The 24,686-nt window shown below is 36.1% G+C and overlaps 1 protein-coding gene across 3 annotated transcripts in view; it reads right to left on the reverse strand.

Moving 5' to 3' along the window:
* Positions 1–24,686, reverse strand: part of ARHGAP5 (Rho GTPase activating protein 5) — an 80,911-nt gene that overhangs the window by 29,693 nt on the left and 26,532 nt on the right. For 2 of the 3 annotated variants that reach the window (XM_014780420.2, XM_004421136.3), the window contains exon 3: positions 11,644–11,791. In XM_014780420.2, coding sequence (XP_014635906.1) covers positions 11,644–11,791 — 148 coding nt within the window. The remainder of the gene's footprint in view (positions 1–11,643; positions 11,792–24,686) is intronic. The other variant, XM_087422773.1, reaches the window with a different exon arrangement.

A 24,686-nucleotide genomic window follows, 5' to 3' on the forward strand; every position in this document is an offset into this window, starting at 1 on the left:
AATCTCAAAGAACAGACACAAAAAATAGTCATAAAAAAAAATTCAGCAAAGCTTCAGAATAAAAGATCATCACACAAAAATCAGTTTTATATACCGGCAATAAACATTCTGAAAATGCAATTAAGAAAACAATTCCACTTACAACAGTACCCAAAAGAATAAAATACCTAGGAATAAACTTAACCAAGGAGGTGCAAGATCTGTACACTGAAAACTATACAATGGTGTTGAGAGAAATTAAAGAAGACCTGGATTGGAAGACTTAATACGGTTAAGACAGCAAGATTACCAAAGTGATCCACAGATCCAAATGCAATCCCTATCAAAAGGGATAGGATGGCTAGAATTAAAACATACATACACACACACACACACACACAGAACATAACAAGTGTTGGCAAAGATGTGGACAAATCTGAACCTTTGTACATTGCTGGTGGAAATGTGTAAACTGGTGCATTGGTACATCCACTGCAGAAAACAGATCAACAGTTCCTCAAAAAGTTAAACACAGAATTACCATATGACCCACCATTCCACTCCTAGGCATGTACCCAAAAGTAATGAAAAAAAGGTACTCAAACAAATATTTGTACATGAGTGTTCATAGCAGCACTGTTTACAATAGCCAAAGGGTGGAAACAAACCAAATGTCCACCAACTGATGAATGAACAAAATGTGGTATACTCACACAATGCACATGCTACAACACAGATAAACCTTAAAAACATGTGAAGTGATAGAAGCCAGACAAAAGGTCACATATTGTATGATTCCATTTATAAGAAATATCCAGAATGTGTAAATCCGTAAAGACAGAATGCAGGTTGGTGGTTGTCAGAGGCTGGGGCAAGGGGGGAAGAGGGAAGGAAGTAACTGCCTAATGGGTACAGAGTTCTCTTTAGGATGATGAATGTCTTTGGAACTAGATGAGGGTGGTGGTTGCACAACACTGCAAATGTACTACACACTACTGAATTGTACACTTTAAAATGGTTAAATTTACCATATTTGAATTTAACCTCAATAAAAATGTAAAAAAAAAAAAACAGTATCACTCTAAGTCACCTGACCTCTGTACATCCAATGCTGATAACCATGCTTCCTTCTTATTAAAAATTTTCCTCTCCCTTTAGGGCTTCACTCTTTTCTATAGCCTATTTGCATTGTGAACTTTTCTTCTCACTCTATATGTTCACCTGAATTTCATCAACACATAGGCTTACATTAATACTTATACAATGACAATTACCAAAATCTTAAGACGAACCTATTTTCCATAGATCCACAGCCATACATTCAACTGAGTCTTGGGCTTTTATATGGATACCCCACAGGCACCTTAAGATTTAACATGTACATAATATGAATCCATTATCAAAATGTCAAAGCTGCTTTTCGTACTATAATTTATATTTCATTAATGGTACATGACCTACAGTCACCCTAATATAGCAATTTGAGAGGCATTTTTGATACCTCTTCTGTATCTATCAGGTTTATCATCCTTAACTGGTTACAGAGAAAGGCCTACTGTTCCTTTTCTTTTCAATCTCTCTCCTCCACATTATCTCTTTTTGTAATACTTCAAGGGTCACTTCCCAACTGGAACAGCACAACCTATTATACAGTACTATTATAATAACTGCTATAGGCACATCTGATTCATTGAGAAGGATTAACTGCTATGGAAATTGCCCTCCTATAGCAAACAACTAAAAACTGGAAAAATCATATGAAACAACAGTTTTCAGACATTGAACAATGGGCAGCTCAAACCTGTGATCCATGAGGGGAAAAAACCAAGTAAGTTAAACTGTGTGAATGCATCAATTTAGTGCCTGCAGACAGTTTTTAGACAGCAGTGCAGAGAGGTGGAATCCCAACAGAGCACAATGGTCTCCCAGAGTTGAGAAGATGGAGAGACAGTTGTTCAGAAAGGATCAGAAGGCTAGAATTTGTGGGGTAGAGTACCAAAAAAAAGAGAGAGATACACAGAGAAAGACCCTCAGAGATGAGGAGAAAACTCCCCAGAGTGTTTGGTTGAATACTACACATGTATGAGAGGAAACTTCCTGAGGCCAAGGGCTGAGAATAATTCAAGTTCTAGTCTCAAAAGACCTTTTAAATATGCCAGGCATTGAGTCAAGCCCTCACATCTTATTGAAGGTCGAAATAAATCCTAGAATAAAAGTTGCTCTGGATCGGCCAAAACAAACTTACAAGCAAGGATCAAAAGATCCTAGAAAGGATCAAATTGATTTACAAAACACTTAACACATGACAAAACAAATTCAACACTCTTTAAAGGAACACTAGAAAATTCACCACTCAATAATGTAAAATTGAAAATATCTGACACCAAATCACAACCACCAAAGAAGCAGGAAAATACAACCTACGATCAGGAGAAAAATCAACAGACCCAGAAATGATATATGACAGAATTAGTAAAATAAGGATCTTAAAACAGCTATTACATGGAGAGAAGGGAACTCTCATACACTGCTGGTGGGAGTGCAAACTGGTGCAGCCACTATGGAAAACAGTATGGAGATTCCTCAAAAAATCAAGGATAGAACTACCATATGATCCAGCTATTCCACTGCTGGGTATTTATCCAAAGAACTTGAAAACACCAATGAGTAAACATACATGCACCCCTGTGTTCACTGCAGCGTTATTCACGATAGCCAAGACTTGGAAGCAACCTAAGTGCCCATCAAGGGACGAATGGATAAAGAAGATGTGGTATATATACACAATGAAATACTACTCAGCCATAAGAAACGATGAAATCCAGCCATTTGTGACAACGTGGATGGACATTGAGGGTATTATGCAAAGTGAAATAAGTCAGAGGGAGAAGGTCAAATACGGTATGATTTCCTTCATTAAGTAGTAGATAATAACAACAATAAACAAACACATAGAAACAGAGATTGGATTGGTGGTTACCAGAGGGGAAAGGGGGAGGGGGGAGGGCGAAAAGGATAATTCAGCACATGTGTGTGGTGATGGGTTGTAATTAGTATTTGGGTGGTGAACATGATGTAATCTATGCAGAAATAGAAGTATAATGATGTACACCTGAAATTTATACAATGTTATAAACCAATGTTACTGCAATAAATAAAAAATTAAAAAACAGCTATTACAAATTTTGTAAGTATACTTAAAGATGTAAAGGAAAACATCAACATGATGTGTAGAAAAACGAAACATAAAAAAAGAGACTTAAATGGAACTTCTAAATTTGACCATGCAGGAAAAAAAACCCCAGTGAACTAAAAGATATAGCAACAGATATACAGTCTCATCAAAATAAAAACAAAAAGGAAAAAAAGGTTTAGCAAAATGAACAGAGCCTCAGTGAGCTGTGGGACAATTTCCAGATATCTAACATACACGTAACGAGTCCAGAGGAAGAGGTGTGGGAAATAGAACAGAAAAAAATATTTCAAGAAATAATGGCCTCAAATTTTCCAAATTTGAAAATTATAAACCAAGAGACCCAAGAAGCTCCAGAAACCTCAAGCAGAAGTTGGTTTTTGTTTTATTTATTTATTTATTTATTTTTGTGTGTGTGTGAGGAAGATCAGCCCTGAGCTAACATTTGATGCCAATCCTCCTCTTTTTGCTGAGGAAGATCGACCCTGAACTAACATCCGTACCCATCTTCCTCCACTTTATATGGGACGCCGCCACAGCACGGCTCGAGAAGCAGTGCGTCAGTGCGCACCTGGGATCCGAACCGGCGAACCCCGGGCCACCGCAGTGGAGCACACGCACTTACCCGCTTGCGCCACCAGGTCGGCCCCAGTTTTTGTTTTTTTTTAAAGCAACACTCTAAGGTACATTTTTTTTTTTTATAATTTTATTTATTTATTTATTTATTTATTTTCCCCCCAAAGCCCCAGTAGGTAGTTGTATGTCATGGCTGCACATCCTTCTAGTTGCTATATGTGGGACTCGGCCTCAGCACGGCCGGAGAAGCGGTGCGTCAGTGTGCGCCCAGGATCCGAACCCGGGCCGCCAACAGCGGAGCTCGCGCACTTAACCGCTAAGCCACGGGGTGGGCCCCATCTAAGGTACATTTTTAATAAAACTGCTAAAACTCAGAGAGAATAGTCTTAAAAGCTGCTGACAGTTGAGGGAGAAAGGAGAACACATCACATACAGAGGAACACAGATAAGAAGAACAGCAGAGTGCTTGTCAGATATCATGGGGAAGACAATGAACAGTCTTTGAAAAGCTGAAAAGAAAAGAAAAATCTATCAGCCTAGAACTAACTATATACCCAGAAGACCAAAGTTGGAGGACTCAATAATTCTCGATTTCAAAACTTACTACAAAGCTATAGGAATGAAAACAGAGTGGTACTGGCATACATAGACAGGTATATAGATTAACAGAATATAAGTGAAAAGTTCAGAAATATTCACATTTACAGTCAATTGATTTTTTCTTTTACCTTTTATTTTTATTTTTTTCCTTTTTTTTTGATTGTAGTTGACATAAAATATTGTATTAGTTTCAGGTGTACAACATAGTGATTTCACATTTACTTACATTACAAAATGATCACCCTCATAAGACTAATAACCATCTGTGATCATACAAAGTTATTACAATATTGTTGACTATATTCCTTATGCTGTACATTACATCCCTATGACTTATTTATTTTATGACTGGAAGTTTGCACCTCTTATCCACTTCACTTATTTTGCCCTTCCCCCCACTCTCTTCTCCTCTGGCAACCACCAATTTGTTCTCTGTATCTGCGTCTTTGTTTGTTTATTTATTTATTTTTTTAAGATTGCACATGTAAGTGAAATCATATGGAATTCTTTCTCTCTCCACCTTATTTTACTTATCATAATACCCTCTAAATCCATCTATGTTGTCACAAATGGGAGAATTTCATTCTTCTTCATGGCTGAGAAACATTCCATTGTATATGCATGTGTCTATATATGTGTATGTGTGTGTATATACACACATCATCTTTATCCATTCATCTACTGATGGACACTTAGGTTGCTTCCTATCTTGGTTACTATAAATAATGCTGCAATAAACATAGGGTTGCATATATCTTTTTGAATTATTGTTTTTGTTTTCTTTGGATCAATACCCAGAAGTATTTTAGTTTGATGTACTTTCATTTGTTTATTTCTGCTTTTGTTGCCCTTGCCTGAGGAGACATATGCAAAAAAATATTGCTAAGACTGTCAAAGAGTTTACTACTTTTGTTTTCTTTTAACTCTAAAAGTTTTACAGTTTCAGCTCTTAAATTATTTAAGTCTTTAATCCATTTTGAGTTTATTTTTGTACATAATTAAGAATGAATGTGGTCCAGTTTTGTTCTTTTGCATGCATCTGTCCAATTTCCCCAACCATTTATTGAAGACTGTCTTTTCCCCATTGTATATTCCTGCCTTCGTCATAGATTAATTCACAAAATAGGTGTGGATTTATTTCTGAGCTCTCTATGCTGTTCCACTGATGTATGTCTTTTGTTGTGTATGGTCAATTGATTCTAAAAAGAATGTTAAGGCAATTCAATAAATGGTGCTTAGACAATGGATATCTACATGCAAAAGAATCAAGCTGGAACCCTTCCTTGCACCATACACAAGAATTAACTCAAAATGGATCACAGACCTAAATGTAAGAACTAAGACCATATAACTCTTAGAAAAATATATATGAATAAATCTTTGTGAACTTGGATTAGGCAAAACCTTCTTAGATATGATACCACGCACACACTGACAAAATTAAAAAAAAAACAAATTGGACTTCATCAACATTTACAACGTTTGTGTTTCAAAAAATACCATCAGGGCCGGCCCGATGGTGTAGCTGTTAAGTGCGCACGCTCTGCTTTGGGGGCCTGGGGTTCGCAGGTTCGGATCCCAGGCGCGCACCAACACACCGCTTACCAAGCCATGCTGTGGCGGTATCCCATATAACGTAGAGGAAGATGGGCACAGATGTTAGCCCAGGGCCAATCTTCCTCAGCAAAAAGAGGAGGATTGGCGACAGACGTTAGCTCAGGGCTGATCTTCCTCACACACACAAAAAAAACACCATCAAGGAATTGTGAAAGACAACCCACAAAATGGGAAAAATTTTTTGCAAATCATATTTGAAAGCAACTTGTATCCAGAATATATAAAGAGCTCTTAAACTCAACAGTAAGACAAACTCAATTTAAAAATGGGCAAAGGATCTCAACAGATATTTCTCCAAAGAAGATATACAAATGGCCAATAAACACGTAAACTATGCTCAACCACTTTTGTCATCAGGGAAATGCAAATCAATGCCATATGAGATACCACTTCACACCAGCTGGAATGACTACAATCAAAAAAGGGGAAAATATGTGTTAGCAAACGTGGAGAAATTGGAACTCTTGTATATTGCTGGTGGGAACATAAATTGGCACAGCCACTTTGGAAGACAGTCTGGTAGTTCCTCAAAAAGTTAAACACAAAGTTATCGTATGATCTAGCAATACCATTCCTCGTTACATACTCAAGAGAAGTGAAAAATGTGTCCGCACAAAAACCTGTACAGGAATGTTCACAGCAGCAATATTCACAAAAGTCAAAAATGGAAACAACTCAAAATGTCCATCAATGGAAAATTATTCAACAATAAAAATAAAGTACTGACAGATGCTACAATATGGATGAGCCTCAAAAACATTATGTTAAATGAAAGAAACCAGTCACGAAAAGACCAGAACAGGTAAATCTACCGAGACAAAAAGCTAAGGGGGGTGGGTGCGGGGAATAGGGACTGGCTGCTTAATGGGTAAGCGGTTTCTTTTTGAGGTGACTGGTTGTGCCAATGGCTGCACAACTCTGTGAATACACTAAAGCATCACTGGATTGTACAGTTTAAAAGGGTGAATTGCAGACTGTGTGAATTACATTTCAATAAAGCTGTTATATAAAATACGTGTAACCTAAGAAAATTACCTTTCAAAAATAAGGATAATTTCCTGTTTAAAGCAAAAATTACAATTATAAAATTGCTTATTCTCTTAATGTCTGTAGCATCTGTAGTGATGTCTTCTCTTTTGTTCTGAGATGTACTGTGATGTCTAAAACAAATTGCAGAATTAAAATGTACAATAGAACGAGGAATAGGAGGGTTAAATATACTGTTACAAGGTTCTTACACTACACATTATGGTGGTATAATATTATTTGAAGATGAATTGTGATTAAAGATGTATATTTCAAATTCTAGAGTACCACTAAAAAACCTAAGAGATAGATATAACTGATAACCTGATACTTAAGTTAAAATGGAATAAAAAATATTCAATTAATCCAAACGAAGGGGGGCCGGCCCTGTGGCTTAGCGGTTAAGTGCGCGTGCTCCGCTACTGGCGGCCCGGGTTCAGATCCTGGGTGCGCACCAACACACCGCTTGTCGGGCCATGCTGAGGTGGCGTCCCACATACAGGAACTAGCAGGATGTGCAACTACGACATACAACTATCTACTGGGGCTTTGAGGAGAAAAATGGAAAAATAAGGAGGAAGATTGGCAATAGATGTTAGCTCAGGGCTGATCTTCCTCACAAAAAAAAAAAGATCTGAATCCAAACGAAGGCAAGAAAAAAAGGAATAATGATCACATAGGACAAATAGAAAATAAAAACAAGATGGCAGATTTAAAACCAATTATACTGATAATTACATTAAAAGCCAATGATCTTATAAACACTCCAGTGAAAACAAGTGGATTGTCAGACCCAATGATATGCTGTCTATGAGAAACTACACTAAAAATAAAAATACAGACAGATTAAAAGGATGGAAAAGATATACCACAAAAACATTACTTAAAAAAAAAACCATTGGCTATATTAATATCAGACAAAGTAGACTTCAGAACAAGGAACATCATGAAGCATAAAGAGAATGTTTCAATAACAACAGGTCAGTTCATAAAGACATAATCCTAAATGTATATGTAACTAAAAGAATTTCAAATCATATGAAGTAAAATCTAAAAGAACTGAAAGGAGAAACAGATCAATCTACAATCATGACTGCAGACTTCAACAGTACTCTTTAAGTAATTAAAAAAACAAGCCAACAAGAAAATCAGTAAGGATATAGAAGACTTGACCTATACTCTCAAAGAACTGCACCTAACTGACATAGAATCCTTCAAGGAACAGCTTAATAAACCTCCTGTTCAAGGTCCCATGGAACACTCTTCAAAATAGACAATATTTTGGGCTATAAAACAAGTCTCAATAAATTTACACTGAAATCAAACTATGTGTTCTCCAAGTGCAAGAGAATTAAACTAGAAATGAATGACAAAGATATCTGGAAAATATTTAGAAATAAAACACTTCTAATAACCAGTGAGTTAAATTTAAAAAAATCAATAGGGAAATTACAAAGTATTCTGAGCTGAATGAAAAGGGAAACAACATATTAAAATTTGTGGCATGCAGCTAAAACAATGCTTAGAGGAAAATTTTTAACATTAAATATTATAGTAGAAAAGACTGGTCGAAATCATTAATCTAGGCTTCTACTTTCAGAAACTATGAAGAAACCAAATGAAAGCAGAAAGAAGGAAATAAAAAGTAGAATTCAATGAATTAAAAAATAGACAAAAGAGGAAAATCAGTAAAACCAAAAGTTGGTTCTTTGAAAAGATCAATAAAATTGATAAGCCTCTAACAAGAAGAAAAAAAGACGCAAATAAGTAATACTAAGAACAAAAGAGAAGACATCACTACAGATGCTACAGGCGTTAAAAGAATAACCAATTTTATAAACCACCTTATACTGACTTGGATGAAATGGACAAACTCCTCAAAAGATGCAAATAACCAGTACTTATTCAAGAAGAAATCAAAAATCTGTACAGCCCTCTATTAAAGGAATTTAATCCAGAGTCAAAAACCTCCTCACAAACAAAATTTCAGGTTCAAATAGTTTCACTGGTTGGGGCCGGCCTGGATCCTGGGCACGCACCGACGCACCACTTGGCAAGCCATGCTGTGGTGGCGTCCCACATAAAGTGGAGGAAGATGGGCACGGATGTTAGCCCAAGGCCAGTCTTCCTCAGCAAAAAAAGAGGAGGACCGGCAGATGTTAGCTCAGGGCCAATCTTCCTCACAAAAAATAAACAAACAGTTTCACTGGTGAATTCTACCAAAAATTAAAAAAGACATTATTACTAATTTTACACAAACTTTTGCAGAAAATAGACTCCGTCTATGATGTCAGCTTTATTCTAATACCAAAACCAGACAAAGACATTGCAAGAAAACTATAGAGCAATATCCCTCAGGATGCAGAAATCCTTAACATTTTAGCAAACTGAATCCAGCAATCTATAAAAAGGACAAAACATTATAATCAAGTGGTGTTTATCCCAGGGATGCAAGGTTAGTTTAATATTTGAAGATCGGTTAATGTAATTCACCATCCAAACAAACTTAAAAAAGAACCGTATGATCACCTCAATAGATGCAGAAAAATCACATAGAATCAATACCCGTTTTGGATAATAATGAAGCAAATTAGGAATAGAAGGGTACTTCTCTACCTGACAAAGAGCGTTTACAAAAAAATCAACAGCTAATCTTATAATTAATGATGAAACACTGAATGCTTTTTGAGGTGATAAAAATGTTCTATATCTTGATTGTGGTGGTGCTTGACCATAGAGTTATCAAAACTAATAATGTACAATTAAAATTGGTGAATTTTATTGTATGTAAGTTATACCAATAAAGTTGATTTTTAAAACTACCATAATATTTTCCTCAGGGCTGTTTAAACAAGGTTTAGTCCTTTAAACAAAGGTGTTAATTATAACAATAAAACTACCGCTCATTTATATCACTATGTATAAGGATCTATACACAATGAAGTATGACTTTTAAATAACTGATATATACTTACATTGCTACAAATTAAACCCTAAACAGAAGATAGCTGTGCTACAGTCCATATTGAGAATTCAATATTGAAGTCTTAAACAAATGGGAATTTCTGCTAAAATTGATTAGCATTAGTCAGTAATAAAATTAAACAATACACTACAACAAAAGAACTAGCTTTAATCTTTTAGATAACTGTTCTTGTGGTCTCATGGTACCTCAGTATACTTCTAACAAAGCACGTATATATACATTACCTGTCAGTTGACTGAACTAATTCAAATTGTCCTAAGAATTGGACTAGAATTTCATTTTATCTTACACTTGGAATTCATTCATTTTCCTCAAACCAAATCACTCAACTACCATGAAAATATTCAAGAAATGGGAATTTTTAATTATAAAAATAAATGTACAAAATGCTATCCATTATTACTTTATTTTCTAAGCACTAAAGTATTTTCTAATTGCTCAGTCATATCCATAAAGCCTAATTATATTACTAGAAAACGAGAATTCTTTAAGCTCAAAGCAGGAAGCTAATACTATAAGAACCTCTGAATTTCTACTATGCTAAAGGTGGACAAAAATACAGACAAGAAATCTGCCTAATGCACTTTGTTGAAGGAAAAAACAAATAAATTTAATGGCATATCCAAATGTAGGCTCTATAGTAAATCAACACTTATTAACAAAAGTGGGAAGATACAGGCTATTTCAGATATAATACTAGTACATAATAGGTATTGTCCCATATTCCATTCCTTTATTAAAACTGAAAGTCAGTACTTCTCACCAGACAACCAAATATGTACAGAACTTAGCTGATAATCAGACTAAAGGGTAACGCATACACCTAAGTAAAAATGAACTTGATTTTTTAGATAGGACATGGGCATCTTTCTTTGTTTTTTAAACGAAGCGTGCTTATCAAAGGAGAGCATTAAGAATAAATAAAGCTTAAATGGAATTAACTCATGTCTCCAAACCATCAAATTCTATAGTCCATTCAATCACTAAGATTTCATAGTTAACTCATGTTCATTTTACATGCACATAAACATGATAATATTCTGTTGTTATTCCCCAAATCTGACTTTTTCAACCCTCAGGTAATAGTTTACACTGGACAAAGTAAACACAAGAGCAGGCTTGTTTTTAAAATAGTGAGGATATCTACATACTCTTTACAAATACAACTCAAACCATATAAACCACATCAAGCTGCTGAATAAACAGTAACATCCCAAACAAGCTGCTTTTCATATATTCATAAATACTGCCATGAATTTTGAAAGAAAAGTTCATGTGTAAATGGATAATAAAAATAGATTTTAAAAATATTGAAAACTTTCATATTATTGATTTAAATCATAACTACCTACGATTAAATAGTAGCAAAATTTAATAATCAAGTTATTCTAAATTCCAGAATAAGGTAAGTTTAACATTTTAGCATTCAACTTAACCATTTACTAAAAAGAAGTCCAACAAAAGCATTCTGGCCAGTCACAAAACTTCTTTCAAATATCAGATGGTTACATCTAGGGTTAATACTCAAGAATATCAATCCTAGTAATGAGAACTATACCCCTTTTTCAGAACTTAGCTTTAATGAATCATGAACATTAGACAAATGGTTAGTGTAGCAAAAGTGAAATTTTAAATCAAATCTCTTGAAATGATACTTCTATCCTACCTGTATCTTCAATAAATTCCACACATTTTTCAACAAATAGTGGTATAGGCTTCTCAGCTGTAACCAGATCCTGGAGAGGCATCCCAAAGTAATTACTTTCCCAATTTCTACGCGTTGGTGGATTGATGTTCTTAGTTTTCTTTTTCTGCTGTAAGAAAACATATTCAAGTTAAAACCATTAAAATTAATTTCCTTCAGAATAATATTGGTATTAAGCAAGGTAAATACACATTTTTGTATCAAAGGAAATATTTAAAACCCACATCCAACCTAAATGTCCATCAACACAGAACTCATTAAATAAATTCCGCTAGAAGCAGCAACTTGAGCAATGGGAGGAGACAAAAGTGAACAGAGAAAAAATGGATGACTAGAAGAAAATGTTCCCTCTGGAAAATAATAAGAAACTGGATAAGTAGGGAGATTAGAAAAGATCATTTTTCAATGCCAATGCAAAGGAAAAACTAGGAGTGAGCAATGCTCAATTCAGTTTAGGTGTGGTCTGTTAATTTTGTTTGGTCTTTGGGGCAGGTACAAGTGAGGTGTTTGTGCAGAGCTGTATTTGTGAGAACACGATATAGCTTTAATTATTGATTTTACAAGGAAGCTATGTAACTCCATACACTTTTAGTCCCATCATTTGTTCCTTCCTATTTTCCCATCTTCTTGCTATCTACTGACTCTACTTCCTAAATGTTAAGATAATTTTCATAAATAATGAACAAAACACTTTCACAATTGTAAAAACAAAATTAAATAAGAACTTTCAAAGTTTAACTTCAATCTAGCATTGGGACAAAATGGGTTCTTAACCAAGGAGTGAACATCTCAAAAACCTAAGGAAGTATTGTCTGTAATTCAACTGTTGAAGAGATTCTGAGTCAGTCTTTGTGGAGTAGGGTGTAGTAAGCATCTTTACAGATCATTCTTTTGTGTACCCCTAGCTGAGAATCTCTAAAATATAGGAAGATGAGGAAGTTTTCAGAAATTCAAAGATGTAAGAGCACTTTTATTGTTCCTCTTTCAGTCTAATTTTATCTACAAACTTTTATTTTCTCCAGTATAAATCACAAACCTATACATATTCATCATAAGTATCATTAATGACTCACAAATAGGATAAAAACATACCATTTCTAATCAGAAAGGGGGAGGCAGCACAGGCAGAGCTTTCAATGCCTGAAGCAACAATCCTCATCTTAATTTCTCATTCTTTTTGGAGGAATCTCTCCTTTGGATGGATCCCTCAATGTATTCTTTCAAGTCTCCGGATATCTTGAATAATTAACTAAGTCCTTTCTTCATTTCAATTTCAGGTTGCTCCACCCACCAAACTTCCAGAGCTCCTGAAATCCAACTTTTAAATCCTCCAATACTGTCACTTTTTGGTGATAGAGATTACACACAACTCTGGCAGGTACAGATTACATACAATATAACTCAGCGTCTGGAATATTGCCCACAAAGCTCTGGAATGTTTGATCTGGCTCAAGACCTAACCCACCAAGTCAAGTAATGTGGATCCTTACACCTTAAACAATTCCCACTACCACCACCACCAAAACAGAACAAAGCGCAAGAAAACAGAAACTAAGAGCCTATAATTTCAAAGCTGAGGAAGGGATACATTGGCTGAGTCCTCTTTCTCAGGAGCACTAAGCCTGCAAACTACTAGCTTTTGATTAGAAAAGTGAAAACTGAGGCAAAGAAAGATGTGTTTTATTTAGAGAGACAATACAGTGATGAAAAAGGTTACACTTAGGTAGATTAATGAAAATAGCAATGCCTAGCCTATGACAAGAGCAACAGAAATGAAGAGAGAAAAAAATCTTAACGGTCTGCAACGCCACCTAAAGAATACAAAATTGTAAGAGAAGTTAGCTAGTCCTAAATGCTCCAATCAACTCTTTAAAAATACTCTTTTTAATACTGCCCTTTAGGAACCAACCTAAACTCTCAGATGACTCTGAAATCATTCCAGCCTTACCCTTGGGGTCACAAAGGAGAAGAAAAAGTAAAGTGTAAACTTTATCTAAGAAGCCCTGGATACTTTACTAAAAGCAGGAAGTAGAGACAGGGAAGCAAAATAACGTAGATTCTCTGGCTTATAAGCTCAGGGAACATCCCCCAAGATCCATCAAGTTACAAGGGCAAGTTATTTAATTCTGTAGTTACACCAAGATTCAGGGCTAGGAATCTCATGTCTACAAAAGCATACCCACAGTAAAATAAACATTGTATTCACAAATAATGTAAATAATATTATCAATTAAGTGTCCAGTAGATATTTAAAAAAATCATTAGTATAAGTAAATAGAATCAGGAAAAGGTATATTAATAACTCTTTCCAGAAATTGCTCTCCCACTTCAGGAATATCAGCAACACAAGGGAGGGCATCAAAGCAACATCCTCAAATAAATACTATAATCAATAGCACTAAAAAAAGAACACAATACCTCAACTGCTTCATTTGCAACCAACAAACTGAAGAAAACTTAAGTAGCAAAAAGCAGTTGACTAAGCTTTCAAAGAACCAATCCAGGAAACAAGAAAATTTGGCCTTCTCTATTCTCTTGATTTTAAGATGGGATTCTTGAAATAAAAGATTAAAGAAGAAATGAGACAACAGGAAGTGAAATGTAAAGAAAGTGAAGGAAAAATCCATTAAAAAAATGAAAACCTCTTTAGTCAAAGACTCAATATGATTGAAAAGATCAGAATAATATGGAAAAGATCACCAGCGTTTCCCTCTCTACTATATCATTCCTATGACACACACCAAAAAAATACTCTTTTGTTCTCATTTAAAAAAGAAGTCTCTGGGGGCCAGCCCGGTGGCATAGTGGTTAAGGTCGCACGCTCTGCTTCCACGACCCGGGGTTCGAGGGTTCGGATCCTGGGCATGGACCTGCACACTGCCCATCAAGCCATATTGTGGTAGGCAACCCACATATAAAGTAGAGGAAGATGGGCACGGATGTTAGCCCAGGGTCAATCTTTCTCAGCAAAAAAAAGAGGAGGATTGGCATCGGATGTTAGCTCAGGGCTAATCTTCCTCACAAAAAAATGAAAAACAAACAAAAAAAGAAGTCTCAATCTTCCTCTCCCTGTTAGCTACTTGCCCCATAATGTTACTCCCTTTTGCAGACAAACTGAAGAAGTCATCTTCCGTTCCCTATTACATGTACTCAAATTAGTCTCTGACTCTCATCACTACACCAGATCTGCTCTTATTAAGGTCATCGATGATTATTTTGCAATAGTCAGTTCTCAGCTCTGATCTTACGTGACCTTTCAGCAGTCACTCTCTTCAGTGGACCTTTAGGAGACCACCTCTAATACTTCTCTCCCTCTCCCTTTATTAGTCTCCTTTGCTGGTCCCTCCTTGCCAACCTTGCAGTGTTGTGAACGCCAAAGGCCCCAGTCCGAATGTCTCTTTTTCTCAACATCTATCCTCACCCTCTTGATAATATCATCCATATGCTGATAACCCAAATTAATATCTCCAGCTGAGCTTTCTCCTGAACTACAGACTCATTTGAAACATTCTACCTGTCATCTTCACTTGAATGCCTAAGAGATATTACTTTCTTAACATGTACAAAACTAAATTCCTGATGATTTCCTTAAAATGTGCTCGGATCTGCAGCCTTCTTCATCTCAGCTGCTGGCAACTCCACCCTTTTAGTTGCTCAAGCTAAAAATCTTGGAGTCATCCTTGATCCTTATTTTTCTCTCACACCCTACTTCCAAATGTGAAGCAAATGTATTAGCTACAGAATCTTAACCGTGCTCAGTGGTAACTTCCTGGTTCATAAAGCTATCATCACTTCACACAACTAGATTATTCCATCGACTGCTCAATCAATTCCCCCTGCTTCTACCACCATACCCTACAGATCATTTTCAACAAAGTAGCCAGAATGATAGTGGCTCCACAAATAATGGTCTGCAAGGCCATATAAAATCTGCATGCCTTGAACTCTGCCTCTTCAAATTCTGACCTCATTTTCCTCTACTTTCTTCATCATTTACTCTCTTCTTCCAGCCACGCGGCTTACTTGCTTTTTTTTTTCTTCTGTTTTTGTGAGGAAGATCAGCCCTGAGCTAACATCCGATGCCAATTCTCCTCTTTTTTGCTGAGGAAGATTGGCCCTGGGCTAACATTCGTGCCCATCTTCCTCTACTTTATATGGGACACCACCACAACATGGCTTGACAAGCAGTGCGTCGGTGCACGCCCAGGATCCGAACCTGCGAAACCCAGGCCACAGAAGCAGAGCGCGCGCACTTAACTGCTGCGCCAGTGGGCCAGCCCCCTTACTTGCTTTCTTTAACACGCAAGACATACTCCTGACTTAGGACTTTTGCACTGGCTGTTCCCTTTACTTTCTCAATGAGGCCTACACTGACTACGCTGTTAAAAATTGCAATCTTACTGCCTATCTTCCTCTAGCTCCTGCCCAGTACTCCCAATCCCTCTTACACTGCTTTTTCTACCCATAACACTATATAATTTACTCATGTATTATTATTTTTTTGGTGTCCTCCTGCTACAATTTAAGCTCCACACAAGGACAGGGATTTTCATCTGCTTTGTTTATCAACATACTCCAAAGATCTGAAATATTACCTGTGAAAAAGAGAAAAGAACAAAGATACCTGAGGTCTCTTCTGAAATAATAAGTTAATTTATAGAGTGAATGATCTCACCATGTACCAGGAAATATAAACAACAAATACGAATGAGCCATCAAATTACAGACATATCACACTGAATTCAGTAAGCTTCAAAGAATCTTAAAAGCATCTAGGCAGAAGAAACCAATGACCAATACTGGAGGGAAAATATCAGGCTAGTCTCAAAGTTTTCAGGAAAACTGGGAAGTCAGAAGACTCATCTATAGGAATGTTCATGGAAAAAGGATGTGTCAAGAATTCTATACTTATGCAGTATGTCAATTACACGTGTGTAACAAGCAACTACAGAGTTTTTTTAAAGTTCTCAAATATGTAATAATATATAAATTACAGCACTCTCAAACTCCTGAAAAATCTTAAACACATGATGAAACATTATCAATAATAAAGAACTTATATTTGGAGAATCTGTGCTGTGAAAAACATAAGAATGAACATTGTATATGTTTAAACATAAAACTAACTCTAAGTTACGGTGGTGTGGCTATTAAATAGAATATAACCTATAATTTTGTGGGGAAAGCTCCAAAATATAATTTGATAACACACCAGAACCAAAAACCTCAACCTACCCTAAAGGGTAGGGGTGTACATAAGAGATAATGTAACTATGCTAATGAATGATGGGGTATCATGTACTACGGGGGGGCGTGTAGGGATGATAAACTGAAATAGGGGTTCAATATAAATTTAAAGATAAAAATAAGCAGCACACATATTAATAGTTCCTTCATTTTTCTATTTTTTTTTTGCTACTAAGAAAAAAAGCAAACTGAAACTTATAAAAATAAATATACATGGAATAAGATTAGCTATAACATATTCTCAGACTTGGTATAAAACTAAACCCGACTAACCATATGCCATTTAAACAAAGAGACTTCTAAGAGGTGAAAATAAAAGGATAGGAAAAGTAATGATTTTTTTTGTTTTTAAAAGAGCAATGTTAACTTTGGAGTTGTCTCTTCAAGGCAAAAAGTTTTGAACTATACAAAGAGTTACCCCTATTCCCTATTCCTTTTCTCCTATAGCATCAATTTGTCCCTCTCCTGGGTCATTCTCATAAAAATATAAATACTGTCTAATATCTCTCATCTTTAAAAACAAACATGAAAACCCTCCTTTAATCCCACATTGACCTCTAGTTACTGCCCCAATTCTTACTCCCTTTCATAGCAAAACTTCTTAAAGATGTCATCTACATCTACTATCTCTACTTTTCACATCCCATTCAGTCTTCAACTTACTTCCACCTGGCTTTCTCTTCCATTCCACTAAACTGCTTGTCAAGATCAGATATTTCCACACTATCAAATCAAAAAGAAACTTTTCTGTGCATCCTTCTTGAGCTCTCAGCAACATTCTTTCTTAATTACTTAACACTTGCTCTCTTGGTTCCCATGTTACTCCCCTTTACTAGTTTTCCCTCTTTTCTCATCAAGGATTTCTTTCTCAGTTTCATCTGCCAACAACTCTTCCCAGTCTACCCAAACTCAGTTCTGAGCCCTCCCTTCTTCTCTAGCTGTACTCTGCCCTTAGGTGAATTTATCTAATCCCATAGCTTTAAATTCTTTTACATCCTGATAACTCTTCCTCTGAGTACCAGATTCACACATCTAACTTTTATACTACCACTAGGATGTCAACATAGATATTTTAACATAACATAAAAAGCACAAAGCAGATGTAGTGATTGCCTCTGGTCTGAAACTTTTGATCCTCAGTTTTCACTATCTCAGTAAATCTACCCAGTTGCTTAAACCAAAAATCTGGGGAGCAACTTTGATCTTCCCTTTTCCCTTACTCTCTACAGCAAATGCATAAGAAGCCCTGTCAGTATAACTTCCAAAATACTACCTAGAATCTGACCGCTTTTACCTTTTTTGGTACCTGCACCTGGCACAGTATCTAGCACATGGCAGATGTTCAGTAAACACTGACAGAAGCAAACAAAATTATAAACAGGAACCAGAGAAAGCCTTTACCATGTTAAGATTTCTGTTAATAAATATACAAAGTACTGTTGGTTTATTTACCAGTTTATACAACAGTTTCATTATATCTAATTCTTTATTCCTACAGGAGTCATTATATAGGTGTGCCTAAGCTTAAGCATCTAAACCTAATAAAATCAGGATTCATACAAAATAATGATTACTCATCATAAAATTACAAGAAAAATTAAACAGCCTACTCTATGTGAATTCATTTGGATATCAGGTGATGTACTCTGAACAGTGTGTAAGAACTGAGCACTTACCATGTACATATAACATCATGCTAGGTATTATGCAGGATACAAAAATCAGTGGGAGTAAGTTAATGCCCTCAAGAAACATATAATCTACTATGAAGAAAACACATGTCACTACCATTTAATTAATAGCACATACAAAATAGTATATGATTAAGTGTCAAAGTAATTAGACATAAGATGTAAACGCAGACTTCAAAAGGGAGAACTTACAAAGGAAGAGACAAGGTGGGGGACATTTCAGAAATTTAGCAAAAATCTAGTCTGTGAGTCATCTACTCATCTAAACATTTGGGTGCCTACTATATGTCAGCACATGCACTCAGAAATCTCTAGAAACTGCCATTTATTTATTGCTTACTATATATTAGGTATTTGGTAATATTATATGCATAATCTTAATCATTACAACTGCTCTGAGATAGCTACTATTTTGCATCTATTTCAACACACCTGGAATTAAAAGTACAGGAATGAATAGTGAGGGGAAAAAGGCAGGCCAACGACCACATTCCAAGTGGCTTTAGGTGCCTAACTAAGGAATTTGAATCTTATACAGAGGCTACAAATATATTTTGTAGGGAAAGAGATTAGTCACTTCTATTTTAATACTATCGCTCAGAAAGCAACATAAAAGAATAGTCTGAAGCAAGGGTGAATAGGAGACACAGAAACTTAATTAAAAAGTTATGTACCCCCATGCTGTGAGGACACAGAGAAACTGGATCCATCACACACTGCTGGTGGGAATTTAAAATGGTACACCCACTCTGGAAAGCAGTTTGGCAAATTCTTATAATACTAAATATGAAATTACCATGTGACCCAGCAAATCCACTCTTGGGCATTTATCCCAGAAAAATGAAAACTTATATAAAAATCTGTACTCGATTGTTCATAGCAACTTTATTCATAAAAGCCCCAAACTGGAAACAACACAGATGTCCTTCAACAGGTTAAAAAACTGTGGTATATCTATTCCATGGACTATTACTCAGCAACAAAAAGGAACAAACTATTGATCTACGCAACAACTTGACTGAATCTCAAGGGAATTATGCTGAACGAAAAAAGTCAATCCCAGAAAGTTACATACTCTATGATCCCATTTACATAACATTCTTGAACTGGCAAAATTATGAAATGACAAAATGGAAAACAAATTAGTGGCTGCCAGGGGTTACAGACGGGAGGGAGTGAAAAGAAGAGAAAGTAGGGTTATAAAAGGACAACAGGAGGGATCTGTTGGTGATAGAACTGTTTTGCATCTTGACTGTGGTGGTAGATATACAAACCCACACGTGAAGAACTGCATATAACTAAACAAACACATACACACAAATGAGTACAAGCAAAACTGGGGAAATCTAACTAAGACCTGTGGATCATATTAATGTCAACACCCTGGCTGTGATATCGTACTATAGTTTTGCCAGATATTAACTTTGTGGGAAACTGGGCAAAGGGTGCATGGGATCTCTGCATTATTTCTCACAATGGCATGTCAATCTACAATTATCTACAATCTACAATCTCAAGTTACAATGATATTTTTTAAAAAAGGTCATTACAATAATCGAAGTAAGAAGTTATGACAAACTCAACTAAGACTGTGACAATGAAATGGAAACAACACCAGCCAAGTAGGATAAATAGCAATAGTACGTAGCTTTGGTACACAGTAGCTCCTTCCTGAAAATACATTCTTACCCAATCACGGCGAGGATAAGGAAGTGAAATCTATGACCTATGAGGAAAAACCTGCCTTTCCTAATGAGCAGGTACAAACATGCCTTGTATAACTGACTTCTAGAATCTCATAGGAATTTCCTTCAAGACCACATTCTGCTACACAGGGTTTCTCAACTTGAGTATTATTGACGTTTTGGGCTGTATAACCCTCTGTTGTGGGAGACTGTCTATGAATTCTACGATATTCAGTGGCATCCCTGGCCTCTATCCAATAGGTACCAGTAGCAACCCAGTTGTGAGAGCCAAAAATGTCTCAAGACATTGCCAGATGCTCCCTGGAGGGCAAAATTGACCCTGGTTGAGAACTACTGTGCTAGGCTAATAAAATGAAGGACCAAGAACTCAAGCTTGGGAGATGGCTACAGATACATTCCTGGGAAGTCTGAGAATTTTAACTTAAAAAAAAAAGTCAGTACCTAACTCAAGATTGAGAAACACTACTGTAGGGTACACCAAGATGAATGATAATCATAACTGCCCTCAAAAAGCTTACAACGTAGTAAGAAAAATAAAACTTATTAAACTACAAAGCAATAAAACTACTGTAAAGCGACTACCTCAGGTGGGAGGAATAAGTATTACACGATAGCATAACACAACAGCATAAGAAAGAAGACTTTAGTGGAATCCAGGCCTCCATGAAGGTTTACTTAATCCTTTTTTTTAGTCTATAAAAGCTGTAGGTGCTGGCTGAGAGTCCAAACACACTTTGGAAATCAGGAACGTTGTGAAAGCTTTCACATCCTTTAAGTTAACACTAGGTGAAAAGAGGGAAGAGAAAATAACTGAGAGTCAATGAATGCGGTCTGGGTTCTCGTATAGGTTAACAGACAAACTGGTTCTAGCATTGATTCATCTCTAAGATGACATCTTCCTACAAAGCATTTCATCATATATTATCAACCTGGCAGGTATTTAATTAATGCCATTAACAACTTCACTAACAAAAAAACAGACCTGGAGTCACCTGGAGAGTGTCCTAGCAAAATATCTAGCTATTCAAGTGAATAATGGGTGGATTTCTTCCCAGCTTCCCCAAATATATTTATTTTAAGTGTATTCAGATGAAAATAAGTTTTATATTATACCCAGCATTTCATTCTTAAAACCACTGTTTCTCCCTTTGCTTCCCATCTCATCTGTTAGGTACTTTCTGTTACTCTAATGGTTGCCCATCAGATCATCAGTAAAGAATGAAGAAAACTTTCAGCGTTTTCCTCCTCCCTCACATCAAGAGAGGTTCTTAAGCTATGGTCCACAGCTTTAGGAAGTATATGAAACCCTTAAAACTCCAAAGTGTTGTGCATCTGCATTTTTCCAGAGAAAATACCCAAACCTTTCCTCAGATTTTCAAAGGCTAAGAACAATTTTCAAAGGCTAAGAACAATTTCCAGGAGCCGGCCCCGTGGCTTAGCGGTTGAGTGCGTGCGCTCCGCTGCTGGCGGGCCGGGTTCGGATCCCGGGCACGCACCGACGCACCACTTCTCCGGCCATGCTGAGGCCGCATCCCACATACAGCAACTAGAAGGATGTCCAGCTATGACATACAACTATCTACTGGGGCTTTGAGGGGGGAAAAAAAGAGGAAGATTGGCAATAGATGTTAGTTCAGAGCAGGTCTTCCTCAGTAAAAAGAGGAGGATTAGCATGAATGTTAGCTCAGGGCAGATCTTCTTCACAAAAAAACAAACAAACAAAAAAACAATTAGAAACATCAAAAATTACTACTTTTTTGAGACAGCCCTGATGGCCTAGGGGTTAAAGTTCGGTACGCCCTGCTTCAGCAGCCTGGGTTCAGTTCCTGGTGCGGAACCACACTACTCATCTGCCAATAGCCATGCTGTGGCGGTGGCTCAAACGGAAGAACTAGAAGGACTTACAACTAGAACATACAACTACATACTGGGGCTTGGGGGAAGAAAAAAAAAAGAGAAAGAGAGGAAGGCTGGCAACAGATGTTAGCTCAGGGCAAATCTTTCCCAGCTAAAAAACAAAAAAAGAGGCAGAACTGCTATAAAAAAATTACTACTTTTAAAAAGCAGTCCGCTTTCCACTGGGGTTTCTCTTTACACAGTCATAGGTTAAGTCCTATTTACTTGAAGACTCTCTCACACCATCAGCTGAGATGATACGAAAACATTACAGAGTTAGAAATCATAAAACTTTACCTACTGTAGAAATAACTCTTCTAGGATTGAGTGGGACAATTTGTAGTATATCAAATTTGGGGAGTACAGAAATTGACAACCCTATAAACCTTCCTATAAATTTTGCAATAGTAGCAACTGTCCATTGACAAAAATTATAAGAACACAATATTCTGTTATAGCAGTTAAGCACCTTCTCAATATATTAACTAAATATATTCTAACAATTATAATTAACACGCTGCAGAAATAAGAGTAATTTCAATAATCTGTGCTATGGTAGTTTTTGCTAAACATTTAATACGCTGCTACGCAGGCTAAGAAGAAAACAAAGTTTGAATAGAAAGCCACACTGAAGAAATTTACACTTGCTTTTAAATTAGTGAAAACAAGCATAACACTGACACAACCATTTAAATTAAGTCTCATTGGAACACATGAATCAGAAATATACTTTAAACATAATTTAAAAACTGACCACCTAGTTAGATTTCAATCTGAATTTGAAAAGTAATAAATCACGGTTAAACGGTTTGCAGAGAACAAATTCACAGGGAGTGAAATATAGGCAGAAATACATCATATATCCACACTTATATAATATCATAAATTGATGTAGCCAGCACCAGAAATGCTACTAAAGAAACCAATTTTAACTTTAGGAGAAATTTTTGTAACACCATAGAACTTATCAATCAGAGGTAGACCAATTTAGCCAATTAGTGAGTAAGAAAGCAAGAAACGATTACTAAAGAATGCCTCACTAAATGCTTTCCAAATGAGATGAGAGAGATGAAAGAACCAGAAGTTTTGCTAACCTTGTTGAAAATATCAAATGTTTAATTTTCAACAAAATCTATTCTATTAGACTGAATTCCTTGAGAGCAGAGCCCATGACCAAGTCATCTCTATATCATCCTTAGCTTCGGAGTGTTCAGGGATAGTAGGTATTCAATGAGATGCTTGTTGAATAAAATAACAGTTCCCTTGAGTAAAAATAAATAAATTGTAATTATTACACAAACACATAAATGGTTCTTTTATTACCACTACAAAAACAAAGTCATATACTCATACTGACTTCAGCTGATCACAGTACAACATACTATGCCAGGCCATGCAGATTAACTATAAATAAGATAAATATCTTGCCTTAGTGTAGACATTGTGGTTTTCATCCCTTAGAAATTACCCCAATTTGGGGGAAAGTCAACTTCATGCAGAGCTCTAAGGATAAAGGCTTGGGCCTACAATCAATAGCGTAATTCTATTCCCCCGGCCGGAGTGTACTGTTTAGGAATGGATACAGGACCCAACTCACGGCAAAGAAGCTGGAAAAGATGCTGCTTGAGGCGTCTGGGAAAGCAGCTTTCTCATTCTTCTGAACATACTTCCTTTACAAAAGTAACCCTCACTCTCTCCCTTAAGGAAGTATCTGCAAGGTAATAATGGATACCCTGTATCAACTGCAAAGAAATCTAACCAAGGTACTCCTCCCAAATAGGTAAAATATAGAAAATCTGAAACTTCCAAGCAGTTCAAGACTTTGTTAAAAGACCTTGCTCATTAAACAAAGTGCAAGCCTACCCTATCCATATCTGATCTGTAAATATTGCTCTTTCCATAGTAAGCTTTTTAGCATTCAATTTTTATTTAGCCTTAATGAAAACTCCAAGAACCTAGATTCTTTCAGATGAAAGTCAATTTCAACGCCAGTTTCTCGCACTGGCAGTCAATCAATTGACTATCAAGACGTTAAGCGATATACACCAAAAACAAAAAGCAAACTTAACCTATAACTTACACATTTTGATATAGAAAAACAACAGTTCCATACAGAAATACTTCCATATATTTCATTACTTTTATATCTGGAATGAACAATCTATAAATCAAGAGAAAATTCTGGTCACCACTGTTTGGTTAATGATATTTTAAAAAGGCATTTTACCTAATAAAGACTGTGAGCTTCTAGAAGTCAGAAGTCAAATAATTCTAAACCTAAGATTTACTAGATTCTAAAGGATCTACCATATTAATAGCATGTATGGATTCACTATTTACAAAAAACTAAATTAATATCTTGTGACTCAATATATACATATAGATATCTCTTCAGTTTCTTAAAGAAAACATACCTAGCTTGATATTCTTCCCCAAACAGGCTCCAAAGCCTATCACAAAAGAT

The sequence above is a fragment of the Ceratotherium simum genome, chromosome 3 (genome assembly GCF_057802395.1).
Source record: "Ceratotherium simum simum isolate JZ-2026a chromosome 3, ASM5780239v1, whole genome shotgun sequence".
In the NCBI taxonomy this organism is placed as follows: Eukaryota; Metazoa; Chordata; class Mammalia; order Perissodactyla; family Rhinocerotidae; genus Ceratotherium; species Ceratotherium simum.